Source organism: Aspergillus eucalypticola (assembly GCF_003184535.1).
Source record: "Aspergillus eucalypticola CBS 122712 chromosome Unknown BO83scaffold_37, whole genome shotgun sequence".
In the NCBI taxonomy this organism is placed as follows: domain Eukaryota; kingdom Fungi; phylum Ascomycota; class Eurotiomycetes; order Eurotiales; family Aspergillaceae; genus Aspergillus; species Aspergillus eucalypticola.
This window is the reverse complement of record NW_020290311.1, coordinates 50,295-63,309: the sequence shown is the minus strand read 5'-3', so window position 1 is coordinate 63,309 and position 13,015 is coordinate 50,295. Positions and strand designations below refer to the sequence as shown.

The 13,015-nt window shown below is 50.6% G+C and overlaps 6 protein-coding genes across 6 annotated transcripts; 4 read left to right on the top strand and 2 right to left on the bottom strand.

Moving 5' to 3' along the window:
* Positions 1 to 441: 441 nt before the first annotated feature.
* BO83DRAFT_382685 (uncharacterized protein) lies at positions 442 to 901 on the top strand (the record flags this gene model as incomplete). The annotated part of the gene is made up of 1 exon (XM_025532285.1): positions 442 to 901. A coding segment is annotated over exon 1 (227 nt), but the record flags the coding sequence as incomplete, so codon positions are not given.
* Positions 902 to 1,668: 767 nt separating this feature from the next.
* BO83DRAFT_393377 (60S ribosomal protein uL5) lies at positions 1,669 to 2,428 on the bottom strand (the record flags this gene model as incomplete). Its single annotated transcript, XM_025532976.1, has 3 exons — positions 1,669 to 1,795; positions 1,903 to 2,152; positions 2,275 to 2,428. 3 exons carry the CDS (start codon positions 2,426 to 2,428, stop codon positions 1,669 to 1,671), a joined length of 531 nt encoding a protein of 176 aa, XP_025383038.1.
* Positions 2,429 to 2,532: 104 nt separating this feature from the next.
* Positions 2,533 to 4,168, top strand: BO83DRAFT_411983 (small nuclear ribonucleoprotein-associated protein; the record flags this gene model as incomplete). The annotated part of the gene is made up of 11 exons (XM_025534362.1): positions 2,533 to 2,566; positions 2,598 to 2,626; positions 2,648 to 2,707; positions 2,737 to 2,784; positions 2,811 to 2,849; positions 2,884 to 2,916; positions 3,006 to 3,014; positions 3,071 to 3,142; positions 3,217 to 3,643; positions 3,701 to 3,745; positions 3,801 to 4,168. The coding sequence occupies 11 exons, from the start codon at positions 2,533 to 2,535 to the stop codon at positions 3,881 to 3,883; spliced, it is 879 nt and encodes a 292-aa protein (XP_025383037.1). The 3' UTR covers positions 3,884 to 4,168.
* Positions 4,169 to 4,401: 233 nt separating this feature from the next.
* BO83DRAFT_382682 (pyruvate transporter MPC1) lies at positions 4,402 to 5,658 on the top strand. The gene is made up of 4 exons (XM_025532284.1): positions 4,402 to 4,542; positions 4,756 to 4,828; positions 4,989 to 5,147; positions 5,225 to 5,658. Exons 1-4 carry the CDS (start codon positions 4,470 to 4,472, stop codon positions 5,295 to 5,297), a joined length of 378 nt encoding a protein of 125 aa, XP_025383036.1. The 5' UTR covers positions 4,402 to 4,469; the 3' UTR covers positions 5,298 to 5,658.
* Positions 5,659 to 5,756: 98 nt separating this feature from the next.
* BO83DRAFT_382680 (putative amino acid transporter) lies at positions 5,757 to 8,570 on the bottom strand. The gene is made up of 2 exons (XM_025532283.1): positions 6,191 to 8,570; positions 5,757 to 6,128 (listed from the first exon to the last, which is right to left on the bottom strand). The coding sequence occupies exons 1-2, from the start codon at positions 8,276 to 8,278 to the stop codon at positions 5,964 to 5,966; spliced, it is 2,253 nt and encodes a 750-aa protein (XP_025383035.1). The 5' UTR covers positions 8,279 to 8,570; the 3' UTR covers positions 5,757 to 5,963.
* On the top strand, positions 8,543 to 12,973 carry BO83DRAFT_441432 (putative cation chloride cotransporter). The gene is made up of 4 exons (XM_025536336.1): positions 8,543 to 9,467; positions 9,525 to 10,116; positions 10,166 to 10,331; positions 10,383 to 12,973. Exons 1-4 carry the CDS (start codon positions 8,954 to 8,956, stop codon positions 12,861 to 12,863), a joined length of 3,753 nt encoding a protein of 1,250 aa, XP_025383034.1. The 5' UTR covers positions 8,543 to 8,953; the 3' UTR covers positions 12,864 to 12,973.
* Positions 12,974 to 13,015: the final 42 nt, after the last annotated feature.

Genomic DNA, 13,015 nt, shown 5'->3' with positions numbered 1-13,015 from the left:
ATAGCCCGTGATCGATTTGGCTGCTATTCACCAGCGGTTGTTTGCCATACACATGCACCTGTTTAGTCCCTTTTCCTATGGATCACATCCTCACTTCAACTTACGAAGCACGCAGTTGATACTGCTCCTTCGATAACATCGAGAACCAAGAAGTACAAGAAAAGAGGAACCATGAGCAACAACCAACAGCCCCAGTCTCCCCGTCATTGGCATGGCACTGTCGGTGATCGCTACGAGCATCTCAATGTCTGGGTGCGAGGAGGTCCCCCTGAGACCTACCGTCGGCCTTCGATCCCTACCACCACCGCTGCCACTGCCACTTCCGACAGACGCGTATGTCTGAACAGTTTCTGTCATCATCCCGAGCATTTGACTTCAGCCTGATGATTGGCACCTTCACACTCCTAGCATCTACACTAACTAACCGTTCTATATACGAAGGGCTCTGATTCATCGGATATGTCTTCCAACTCTGCCAACCTGAGCAACAGCCCTCCCCCCAGCGTTGGGGATAGAAGACGCTCGACAGGCCATGGCGCATCTAGCCTATTTGAGAGTCTGACAAGCCAGAAGCGCAACTCTACTGACCAGACTCTCAATACACGCCGTGAAAGCTGGAACGAGCAGGGCCAGCAGGGCGGATTCTTCGCCAAGTGGTGGGATGGATACACGAGAGGAGGTAGTAAATAATCCCAACCAAATCCCTTTTTGATAAGTTGCTATGACATCGGATATGTTGGACGTGAGGGACCAGACCCCTCAGTGTTTTATGCAGATATTGTTATAACTTGAGTCATGCGACGTATAGCTATGCTATCTCGATGAAGTTGTGTTGCATGTACGTATGATGACTACTGTAATAGTCAACAAACATAATTTGACTAGCGCTTGGTTGGTGGCACATTTGAATCGTAAGGGACAGTAGAATGCGGGGTTCTGCGGTCGCAAGTTTTGCCAGCCCCAAACTATACATGCCAGAATTGGCACGTAATTAGGACCTTGGACCCAAGCCTAAGCAGTTTCACAAGAGGATTTCCCCATCAAAAACTTGGTAGCATGCCTGTCGAGCGGCAATCAGGAGCACTAGCGAGACCCGGGGTATGGGCTAGACTCTACGGGCGCGGTCGGTCAACAGCCAGTTTGGCTAATACGAGTCGGTCGGCTTATCTACTCAAAGAGTTTTCAAAGATACCACTACGAGGCCGAGACTGGAGCACAGAAACAGGGTGTTGAGACCCATGTTTCTCAAGCATCAGTCCTGGGGTAGCAGAGAATAATGCTAGAAGCACATCTCGCAAAAGAAAACACTCAATCTCAGAGAGATTGAGTTTCAGGCCAAATGCACACTATAGCACCACTGTGTGTTGAAAGTGGTACAAGTGGCAAAACACAGCAAAAGCATCATGGGAGACCTTTCATCAATGGTTATGCGGAAATCATCACCCTTCGTGAAGCCTTCATTGAGAAAAGTGGATGCGTATGAAAAATTTGGGAATTTGATATCTCTAACACGCCTAACCTCATGCCGTGGTAGAAAAGCCATATTTCAGAGCAGAGCGATAATGATTTTCAAGAACGCCTGCCTCCTTTTCTGACCAATTTTTGATCGATTCATCATAAACACAACCCCGGAGCTTTCCCTCCTGAAGACCCCGTGGATGAGGGCATTTACCGGACGATACCGTCGAAGCGGTTCTTGAACCACTTGATGGTCTCGTTCTGGGTGATACGGTGCTGGGAGCCGATACGGGCCTTGCAGCGGCGGCGCTTGGCGACACGCTCACCAGGGCGGGTCCTAGTGATTCCAAGTCAGTTCCTGATGCTTGAATTGTCCTGCTCAATCTGGATCGACACCGATGGGTCTGTCGAACTAGGACTGCGTAGAGGTTGGAGTGCACTCACATGCAGCAGTAGAAGTCCATGCCGTAGATACCGATACCGGGGTCGTACTTGATACCCAGATCGATGTGCTCGGAGATACCGAAACCGAAGTTACCGGTCTCAGAGAAGTTGCGCTTGCGGAGCTCGTACTCCTTGACCTTAAGACCACGCTCAAGGATCTCCTCGGCCTTGGGGCCACGGACGGTAACGTGGACGGAGATCTTCTCGTTACGACGGATACCGAAGGTACGGACGGTGTAACGGGCCTTGCCTAAACGTTGGAAAAAAAATCATCCCATCAGCCATCCATTCCATATCACAGTTGTCATATCCTCCTTCCTCGGCTGCTTCGTATTCGAAATTCTCGGATTCAGCGGGTTCGGGCGTTCTTACTGTAGACCGGAGTCTGACCGCTCAGCTGCTCGAGCACTTTAGCAGCGCGAGTAAGTCTGTCACCAGACTCGCCGACGGAGATGTTGAGCACGAGCTTCTGGATGCGCAGCTCGCGCATAGGGTTGGCGGACTTGTCCTTGGATTCCGACTGCATGGCGACAAAAATGTTAGAAAAAAATTTGTCTATGAAATTTTCGGAGTCTCGAGAATCGGGTTTATATCAATGCTGGAAAGTGTATTGGCGATGGGCAACATACCATGGCGACTGCTTTTGGCGTGAACTGGTCGACTGGTTGGTTGGAAGAAACTCAAGGATCGAAAAGTGTGTAAAAGGGAAATGTGTGGGTTGAAAGTGGGAAGCGAGAGCCCTTAGTGGCTTGGCGCGGTCGACTGGCGCCAAGCCGCAGAGCCGCGCCTCATGGACCTCCGACCCGTAGCAAGTCGAGCTGGTGCCGCTTGGAGAAAGTGTTGCAGACCTCGACCGACCTTCACTCCGAGCGCGACAGCTCAGTAAGGACAAAGTGACGATTAAGTAGAAGTTTACCCCTTCTACCATCTCACAAAACAATTCTTTGGTTTTACTCAAGTCGCACTCGTGCGCATTCATAGCCCAACATGGCGGCTAATAAGCAGGGCAAGATGGTGAGTTGATCGGATCCTTCCCTTTCCTGTTGATATCAGCTTGTATACCTATGTCCGCGTGGCTAACTCATTCTCTTCATTCTGATTAGCAAAACCTCGTAAGTCACTGACGTTACATGTTTTACTCGCGCGTCGAACCTGACATTATTCTCAGATCAACTACCGGATGAGAGTCACCCTCAATGATGGCCGACAGATGACGGGACAGATGCTCGCTTTCGATAAGGTATAAATCCCCGGGCCATTCAGTGGCCATCGGATAATACTTGTGGTATGCTGGTCGCTGACGCAGTAATATAGCACATGAACCTTGTCCTCGCCGATACAGAAGAATTCCGTCGCGTCAAGCGCAAGTCCAAGCCCGCCGCCGGTTCGACCAACGCACCTCTTGTCGAAGCCGAAGAAAAGCGCACCCTGGGTCTTACCATTGTTCGCGGTACACATGTCGTCTCTTGCTCCGTTGATGGACCTCCTCCCGCCGATCCCTCTGCCCGACTTGGTACTGCTGGCCCTGGTGCAGCTGCCGCAGCTGCCACTCTCGCAGCTGGCCCTGGAATTAGCAAACCCGCTGGACGTGGTCTGCCGGTCGGTCTGGGAGGCCCTGCTGCGGGTGTTGGTGGCCCTCCCCCGCCGCCCGGCGGTTTCCCTGGTTTCCCTCCTGGTGGTGGTTTCCCTGGAGTTCCCCCTCCGGGCTTCGCTGGTCGTGGTGGTGCCCCTGGTGGACCTCGTAAGTTTGCACTTTCGAGCTCAATGGTTGAACATGGTTACTGACATAAGCTATCAGCTGGCTTCGCTCCTCCCCCGGGATTCGCGCCTCAGGGTGCTCCTCGTAAGTATCCTAAGATTGCGCGTTATGGTTCTTGAGCTAACCGAGGCTGTTGTAGCGGGTGCTTTCCAACCCCCACCGGGATTCCAGCCCCCTGGACAGGGACGCGGATTCCCTCCACCCGGCTTTGGTGGACGGTGATTTGATAGTATGTGCAGCAGCATGATGGCTTGCAACCTGGCCATGACACCGGCATGGCAGATACTTCGAACTACGAATCAAGCGAACAATATTCACTTCCCATTAGTCGCCTACTTGACAAACCTCAGACGAATAGGCATAGCACCCCGAGTTTTACCAGGCAAAGGCGTTGCGGCGTGTGCGGATGCAGGGAATGCCCTGACAAAAGAAAAGGTCGACCGAAAAAAAGGATAAGACCGACAGAAGTAATGCTAGATGTATTTCGAGCACTCAATTGTACTAGTGAATCCTAATGAGGGTTTGAAGCCTTTAATTTCTCTGTTTCATGTAAGAGTATACTTCAATTCTACGGCGATTGGACAGCTGCAGGTGTAGATTTAGCCTAGTAGTACGCAGTAAGCACCTAGCAGGTTTGATTCAGCCAACGACTTCGCAGGGATATAGTGCACGTGACCGTCTCCGGGTAACTCCGCCCGGCGCGGACTGCAGGTGACGGAGTGAGGAAAGCAAACCGCTCGGCCCTGCGTACTCACCTCTGATCACCTCTCCACTCCTCACTTCAATTCAAAGCCTTCGAGTCGTCAAGATGGCCGCTGCAATTAAGGCAATCAATGCGAAGATCCGGTCTAACAAGGCCCTGGATTACTTCTGCTCTACCCGTACGTTCAAACTTCACCGTTACCCTCTCCGTGATCCTGACCGAGATCGGCCGACAAGAATGCCTGCCGTTAAGACATGTTTTGAAGGGGTTGTTGAGCAACTTCAGTGACTCCTTTCAGCACATGTTATCGGTCACAAACACGGAGCTCTTTACTTAGCCAAATCTGGTTCATAAAAAGCAATTTCTCTTGGCTAACAATGATCTCAACTAGACTTTTGGGGCCCTGCCTCCAACTTCGGTATCCCCATTGCAGCGGTGATGGATACCCAGAAGGACCCTGAAATGTACGTCGCTACAATTACCTCCCCTCGCTCCGCGGGGGTTTCTTCCTGAATATATACTGCACATCGAATCAAGCTTTGAGAGCTTATCGGGATAGCTCAGACGAACATGCCAGTATCCTAACCAGTAATTTGTCTGCTAACTGTCATTCTATCTACACAGTATCTCCGGCCAAATGACCGGTGCCCTCGTTATCTACTCGGGAACTTTCATGCGCTACGCCCTTGCCGTCTCCCCCAAGAACTACCTCCTGTTCGCCTGCCACGCCGTCAACTTCTCCGCCCAGCTGACTCAAGGATACCGCTACCTGAACTACTGGAAGTACGTCACAAAACGACCCTTCATTCACACCCCCCATTGAGACAATGAAATGATAATGCTGACTTTCGCATCAACAGCTGGGGAGGCCGTGAAGCTCAGCTCGCCGAGGCCGCCAAGCAGGGCAAGGATGCCACCGAGGCTGGCGCTTAAACGACGTCATCTTCTTTTTCTCGACTTTATCGCCTCATTCCGCTTGCTGCGCGGCTTATGAGTACCTCATACGTCTTTAGCAGCATTGCCTGCCTACCTACCCATTTAAGTAGACAATACCACAATATCAATGAATCAAATCGCCGAATCAATGAGAGACCTGTACGTTGAGGGTTGATCCAGGTAAGATATGGGAAGGCTCCAGCCACTTGTACTATTAATAGTGGCGCTGGGATTGGTAGTTTTGTTTGGTGGGGGGTTTTCTGCTGTTGACTATGAGATATCTTTGTATCTAGCAGCTGGGCATGCACGGGGTTTTCTGTATATAGGCTTTTGTTTGCGCATCAACAAGGTTTAGACATTGATGATCTGGTAGAATTTGGTTTAGTTGGCTTTATTCATGTGAGTAAGTATTTATTGTTTAAAGGGAAGATGAATAAGGTTACTATAGACATATACTGGCAATTTAATCTCTAGTCTATACCGAATACATTCGAGAATACAGCAATAATAAACAAGATTTAATCAAACAGGGGTTTAGCAATCAGACCAAAAAGTATAGGCCAATCCATCGAATGGACGATGGCCTCACACTGTAGCATCAATCATTCATATCCAGAGAGCCGATCCGAAGGAACGGGATAAAAATCATGACATTTACACAATCTATGAGTCACAGTAGCCGGGGGCTTTGACGTCCGACCCGTTAATCCAGTTGTTGAGCGTCAGGGCGGTCGTATACAAACAGCTGAGGACTCCGAAAACGGAGAGTGCGATATCGGCAATCTGCTGTCGTCTCGATAGGGCACAGGCCTTGAGATGCAGTAGAGGCTGAGCAGAGGTTAGTAATCGATTTGGCGGACTAGACGAAGGTATTTGATTATTTAACTTACCGGGTATACGTAAATCAAGGGGACACAGGCGAAACTTCCGACAAGCGAAACAAACTTGTCCAAGTCTTCTGCTCCGCCCCAAGCAATAAATGCACAGATCATGACAAGGAAGAACCGGAAGCAATTCTTCTTCCACTTGATACTGGGGTTGTACTTTCCGCTGCGAGTGAAAAGCTCGTTCTCCAAGATTCGAATGGCCGGGAAGAGCTGCAGTGGGGTACTGAGAAGAATCGCCAGAGAATACAGGAACTGCACAGCATTTACAAACTTGTCATCCTGAGGCATGTTGAGGATGACTACCGTCTTCGTTGCGGATCCATATGCCGCATAGCTGAACGCACCAGCGCTGAGGAAAATGATCGTGATTATGACCATCACCATTGCGAGGACACCCGGGAACTTTTGCGGGTGCTTCATTGATTCCTGAATGGGAATGATCAGACCAATGCCCTCATATGTGAAAATAGCCGTGCCGATAAAAAGTGTCCAGGTGGATGGATTGAAGGATATGATATCCGAAACACCGCCTTGGTTGGAGATAGTCAAGAAATCGTAATAGAAGAGGTAAACCAGCCCCATCATGATGAACAGGTCTGCAATGAGGGCAGTGAAACCGAGCTTGCTGATATCGCGGATCAATGAAAGAGGGAGGAAGATGACCAGCTGCAGCAGCACCATGAACTTGATGTCAATAAAAGATTTGCATTTGCTGACAGCCAGGACAAAGGCTTGTAGGTTCTCGGCCGTGAAAACGATGTATGCCGAGACAAAGCCCAATTGACTCAACACAATGGAGCCGAGAATGATGCGCCTCATATGCTTTCCATAGAGCGCACCACCAATGTCACCAAAAGAACCATCAATCTTCAGCCGCGTATTAACCAGGAGGATGAAACAGTAAAAGCTGAGTAGTGATACACCAAGAAGTACCATGCTACTGAACAGCATGCCACCGTTCAAGAAAGCTCTCGGCAAGAATAAGACTCCTGTACCAACGAAAGACTTGAGTAGAAGTAAAGCTGCTCCGGTCCGCGTGTTGGTTCCCGTACCACCGCGGGGCTTGCGCTTCCTCCGGCCAGCTGTGTCTGGCCTGAGAAGGGCTGAGTCTTCACCTGGTTCTCTGCCTTCTGCTTCATCATAAGTATCCGATGAGAAGTACTCATCAGGACCCAAGACCTCGTCATCCTCTTCAAGCTCTTCACCAGCAAAGTGACCGTATAGAGTTAGAAATTCCAGAAAGCTGCTTGTTGGAAGCTGGGGCTGAGCAGCAGAAGCCTGCGCACCCGAGCCATCCAGATCTCCAGGGAGGTTGGGGCCTACTGCCCGTCTTAGATAGTCTCTTCTGAAGCCTCCTGGGACACGGATACTGTTGATGTTCGTGGTTTCATCCTCAGGTGCAGGTCGAGCATGACTGAAGCTCCTGCTGCGGTGGGGTTTCCGCAATGAGCTTCCAGCTTCTGCGTCCTCGGCCCATCTGTACACCTGTCTCGTAATATCACCACCCTGGAGTTGCAGACTAGAGAACTCATCCTCGGCGTTACTTTGGGCACCCCCAGAAGAGTGAATATCCCGATTTTCGACCACATTCTGGGGTTGCACCAAATGTCTCTTGACAACTTCGGGATCCTCGTATGGGCCAGCTGAATATATCGAACCCTCTCTCCCAGCCTTGTTATCGAAGGAACCGTAGTTCGACCTGACAGGCTGGTTCAGGAGGCCAGGCGAAGCAGTCCGCCTCGGAGGGGTACCCGCTCTCGGAGGAGGAGATCGGCCGAGGTAGTCCTGGAGCGCAGATGCAAGCATGGATTGTCCGGGGCCGGGTAAGGATGACGGATTGTCGACTTTCCGGAGGTCTTGGTTGGTTGCTGCGGTTTGTTGAATCGGCAGCGGTACCTGTCTTGATGAATAGGAATTCGAGGGAGAAGGAATTGGTGATGCTAGACGGGCTATCGAGGCATGCCTATAAGAAGAAGAAACATCTCCTGCAGGTGATCCTGAGCGCATCGCGGACGTGGAGATCGGCGACGCTGAACGGTTACGCTGAGAGGATGAGCCCTCACCGTTGTCAGACATCCTGGAGGATGACATGTTGACAAGAAGCAAGATTGAATTTTCTCAGAGTACGAGATCTTGGTTAATTCCGAAAACAATTCGTACTATTTGAGTTTTCGGAGGCGAACCAGGATCATGGGGGAATGCCTACGAAGTAGGAAGGGCTGATAAGAGCGGAGAAGGAGAGTTGAGAGGATCGATAATGCGAGAGGCGCAAGTCGTTCACCGCAATGTATGCGGAGGGACTAGGCTTCCTGTTGTTTCCACGCACCCCAAAACACCCCGCGCCTTGTCGACCATGACAATCATGAACAAAGATGAGGACGGGCCAACAAAGGAACGATAGAAGTGATGGAGAGACGAGGATGAGATAAGGGAGATCAGATGAGGCAGACTGCCAGACCCAGTGACCACTTTTGCATTGTTTGTTTGTCGCTCGGCACATGAGGTCATCGCCGACAATCTGAACTCGGACTTCGCGTCTCCAATATCCTTTGTTCGTTACACGGTAACTCAACGTGCATGGCCCTGAGAGGTCCTTGCTGGTTTGCATCACAGTAGCTCTTACTGTGCTTGCAGGCAAATTACTCTTACCCGGTCTTAGCACCGTCTCATTGTCCTTGCGCCTCCGATTCGTCCGCTTTCAATTGTGTCATTGCTGTATGAGGGAGGAGAAAAGCTCCTACAAGCAGGAGCGCAGGCCCTATATCCATGACGGACGGACGGGCTGACAGTGCCTCGGAGTCTCTGTCCCGAAGGAGACCCAATTTCTCCACGCGGGCGGCTGAAGAAGACGTTTCTAGGTTGGATCCGAGCGAATCTGCCAATGCATCTCCCGAAGAAAGTAGCAAGTTCCTCCACGGGAGGATGAATTCCTCCTCACATTCGCACGAGCCTCCGCACATCCATCACCGCTCATCCGAAAGCCGACAACAATCCCAACAGAACGTCATAGATAATGTTGCTCGTTGGTGGAGTGGGCAGGGGAGCGACGGAAAGCATGAACTCCCTAGGGAGAGATTAAATGCCAACCGCTCGCCCCCCGGGCCCTTCAGAGAGGGTCAGAAGGAGAGAGATAGCCAGAAAGACCGTACGCTTGACAATTCTGATAAGCTTGGGACATTTTCTGGCGTCTTTGTGCCGACCACCTTGAACGTCCTTAGTATCCTGATGTTCCTTCGCTTTGGCTTCATCCTCGGCCAAGCTGGGTTATTAGGGATGTTAGGTATGGCGCCCTTCAATCATCACCCACACAAGCCAATTGGGGCCTGACACAGAGTAGGTTTACTGGTCGCTTCGTACACGATCAATCTCGTAACGACTATGTCTCTATCCGCTATTGCAACCAACGGAACAGTACGAGGAGGTGGAGCGTACTATCTTATATCTCGATCGCTAGGTCCTGAGTTTGGTGGATCTATAGGGATAGTGTTCTACCTGGGTTATGTGTTGAATACCGGTATGAATGCCGTCGGTCTTGTTGACTGTTTCACACAGAACTTCGGGTCTGAGTCTGGTACTTGGGGCAATTTCCTTAGAGAAGGCTTCTGGTGGCAATACCTCTGGGGAACTGTCATCCTCATCATGTGTACCGCGATATGCTTAGCGGGAAGTTCTATATTCTCCAGAGCTAGCAACGGGTTGCTTATCATTCTCCTCATCGCGACTTTCAGCATACCAGTCTCTGCCGTATTCATGAAGCCATTCAGCATCCCAAAGGTTGGGGTAGAATTCACAGGACTGCGGCTTCAAACGCTGCTAGAAAATCTCAAACCCAAGCTTACCAAAGGCGCTGCTGGCAGCCAAATACGTGGAAGGGAGAATTTCCAGGACCTATTCGGGATTTTGTTCCCTGCTACTGGTGGTATATTCGCGTAGGTACGTTTCCTAGAACTTAAGAACACCAAGCTCACGTACCAACAGCGGCGCGAGCATGTCTGGTGACCTTAAGAACCCGAGCAGATCGATTCCCAAGGGAACTCTGTGTGGGCTAGTCTTGACATTCATCACCTATGCTATTGTAATTCTTGCCATGGCTGCTTCGATCACCCGGGAATCATTCTACAAAAATGCCAACGTTGTTCAAGTGGTATGTAATGATTACATGAATTGAACGGTGTGCGACGCTCACCAAGTACAGGCAAATCTTTCCGGGTCAATTATACTCATGGGGGAATTCGCGACAAGTTTTTTCTCTGCTCTCATGGGAGTCATTGGCTCAGCAAAACTGCTCCAGGCGGTTGCGCGCGACGGCTTGCTTCCTGGCCTAAGTTTCTTCGGCAAGGGTACCAGGAAGACTGATGAGCCCGTTAACGCAATCATAGTCACTTACATGGTTGCACAGCTCACTATGCTTTTTGACATTAACCAGATTGCATCCTTCGTTACGATGACCTATCTGATGACCTTTCTGGTGACGAACCTCGCCTGTTTCCTCCTAAAGATCGGGTCTGCCCCCAACTTTCGCCCATCTTTTCACTACTTCAACTGGAAAACCGCAGCGACAGGTACCTTGGTATGCGGCGCAAGCATGTTCTTCGTTGACGGGATCTATGCCACAGGCTGCGTAGGTGTCCTGATGATGCTATTCCTGCTAATCCACTATACCTCGCCTCCTAAATCTTGGGGCGATGTCAGTCAGAGTCTGATTTATCATCAAGTGCGAAAATATCTGCTTCGGCTTCGCCAGGAGCATGTCAAGTTCTGGCGGCCACAGATCCTGTTGTTTGTCAACGATCTCAGCGAGCAGTCTAAGATGATCTCATTTTGTAACTCTCTGAAGAAAGGAGGGTTGTTTGTGCTGGGCCATGTGCTCGTGACAGATGATTTCACCACCGCTGTGCCAGAGGCACGACGGCAGCAGACTGCATGGACCAAGTTCGTTGAGAACTCCCGAGTGAAGGCCTTCGTCAATATTACAGTCTCTCCCACTGCTGAATGGGGTGTCCGTAATGTCACACTAAGTGCTGGACTGGGAGGTATGAGACCGAATATAGTCGTGATTGATCAATTCCGCGAAGGCAAATCGTTAGTCGAAAGACCATCCCTCTCAGGCCGGAGAGAATCAGGTGGAAGACGCATATCTCGCGAACTGGTGCCTGTGATAGCGGAAGACGGTTCGCAGGAGCCACCGATGTCAACCAAGACATATGTGACCATCCTAGAAGATCTGCTCTTCAAGCTGCGTATGAATGTTGCTGTGGCGAAGGGATTTGAGGATCTCGAGCTTCCTGGACCACACGGACAGCACACAAAGAAGTACATTGACCTCTGGCCGATACAGATGAGCGCGGAGCTCGGTGCAGACAGTGAAAGCAAGAAGAATGTTCTAACCACTAACTTTGACACCTACACCCTCATCTTACAATTAGGGTGTATCCTCAACACTGTACCGTCGTGGAAAAAGACGTACAAGCTTCGAGTGGCTGTTTTCGTTGAGTACGAAACCGACGTTGAGGACGAGAGAGGAAGGGTCGAAGCGCTTCTCGAGAAGCTAAGGATAGAGGCCGAGGTCTTGGTTTTCTGGCTGGCATGCGGTGATCTTAAGACCTACCGTATCATCGTGAACGGCGACATCTCACCGGAGACCGAAAATGCGGAGCCCCGAGTCCATGAAGCTTTACGGAACGAAGAATGGTGGCAGGATATACAGAAATCTAGGAGTGAGCATGAAGCTCAGCAGCGAGCTGAAGTGGGTGCTATCAAAAGGGCAGACGAGCGGATTCCTAGTTGGCCCATGCAAAGCCCCGAAAGTGCTCACAAGCCACTACAACCTTTAGCCGGTGGGCTGAGGAAATTGGTGGAGTCATCCAAGCGCCGGCGATCAATTTCGAGCTTCAGAGGGCTTGGAAGTGTCAGCTTAGGCATGCAAACCCATCGCTTGCTGGATGCTTTTGTTGACTACGACAGCAGCGAGAGCAGCACAGGTGAGAGCAGTGACGAAGGGGAGTTTCCGCCTTACCTGGATGAGGAAGACGACGAAGAAGAAAATGGCCAGGAAGCCGAACACAGGATCCAGAGTCCTCAATCAGAACCGGCAGGATCTTCCAAGGCAAAACAGAAGGTTACCGAAGAGGTTGCACCGGATCAGGCAGTTCCATCAATCATTATGACTTGCGACGACGGGACATCCCCCAAGACCCAGTCAAGTCCATCCCGGCCAAAATTTAACCGGTCGCCGTCCAGCAGCAGATTCAGCTCATCGCCAATCCCTGAAGCTCGTGTCAACACAGAAGAGGGTGCGGGCCCTTCAATCATGTTCGCTCCTAGTGCATCTCCTCCACGCACATCTAACCGGATAGAATCCATTTACACACGACGCTCTTCTTCAGGGCCGTCTGTCCCCAACACCGCGTCTGGATACCCAAGGCAGGCATCAGTTCCCTTATCATTCAATGATCTCCCTAGTCGGGCACAGCACTTGATCTTGAATGAACTGATGAACCAGCACAGCGAAGATACAGCTGTCCTATTCACAACTTTGCCATCGCCGTCCGAAGGCACTGCACAGAGCGAGGCAGCAAGTGCCTCGTACCTGAGCGACTTGACAGTCTTCTGGCAAGGATTGCCGCCGTGTCTGCTGGTCCATAGCAACAGCATGACTGTAACGATGAATCTCTAGCGTAAGGGCATGAACATAAAAAGGGGAGCAAGGCATTGCATATTTTCGCTAAGCCATAGTATATACGACTACTGGTACATTGACTGTTCATAGCATATGCATATATTAATAATGACTTGAAGATATTGTCCTTCTCCATGAATGAACCCACA

What these genes read in the sequence shown, in the direction of transcription:
- BO83DRAFT_441432 (XM_025536336.1), top strand. Translation starts at nt 8,954, where the DNA reads ATGACGGACGGACGGGCTGACAGTGCCTCGGAGTCTCTGTCCCGAAGG. An exon ending in TGGGTTATTAGGGATGTTAG is followed by an intron (nt 9,468 to 9,524) that starts GTATGGCGCCCT and finishes GACACAGAGTAG; the next exon opens with GTTTACTGGTCGCTTCGTAC. An exon ending in ATGCCAACGTTGTTCAAGTG is followed by an intron (nt 10,332 to 10,382) that starts GTATGTAATGAT and finishes CACCAAGTACAG; the next exon opens with GCAAATCTTTCCGGGTCAAT.
- BO83DRAFT_382682 (XM_025532284.1), top strand. Translation starts at nt 4,470, where the DNA reads ATGGCCGCTGCAATTAAGGCAATCAATGCGAAGATCCGGTCTAACAAG. An exon ending in ACCCAGAAGGACCCTGAAAT is followed by an intron (nt 4,829 to 4,988) that starts GTACGTCGCTAC and finishes CTATCTACACAG; the next exon opens with TATCTCCGGCCAAATGACCG. An exon ending in CGCTACCTGAACTACTGGAA is followed by an intron (nt 5,148 to 5,224) that starts GTACGTCACAAA and finishes TCGCATCAACAG; the next exon opens with CTGGGGAGGCCGTGAAGCTC.
- BO83DRAFT_382680 (XM_025532283.1), bottom strand. Translation starts at nt 8,278, where the DNA reads ATGTCATCCTCCAGGATGTCTGACAACGGTGAGGGCTCATCCTCTCAG. An exon ending in CCTTGATTTACGTATACCCG is followed by an intron (nt 6,129 to 6,190) that starts GTAAGTTAAATA and finishes ACCTCTGCTCAG; the next exon opens with CCTCTACTGCATCTCAAGGC.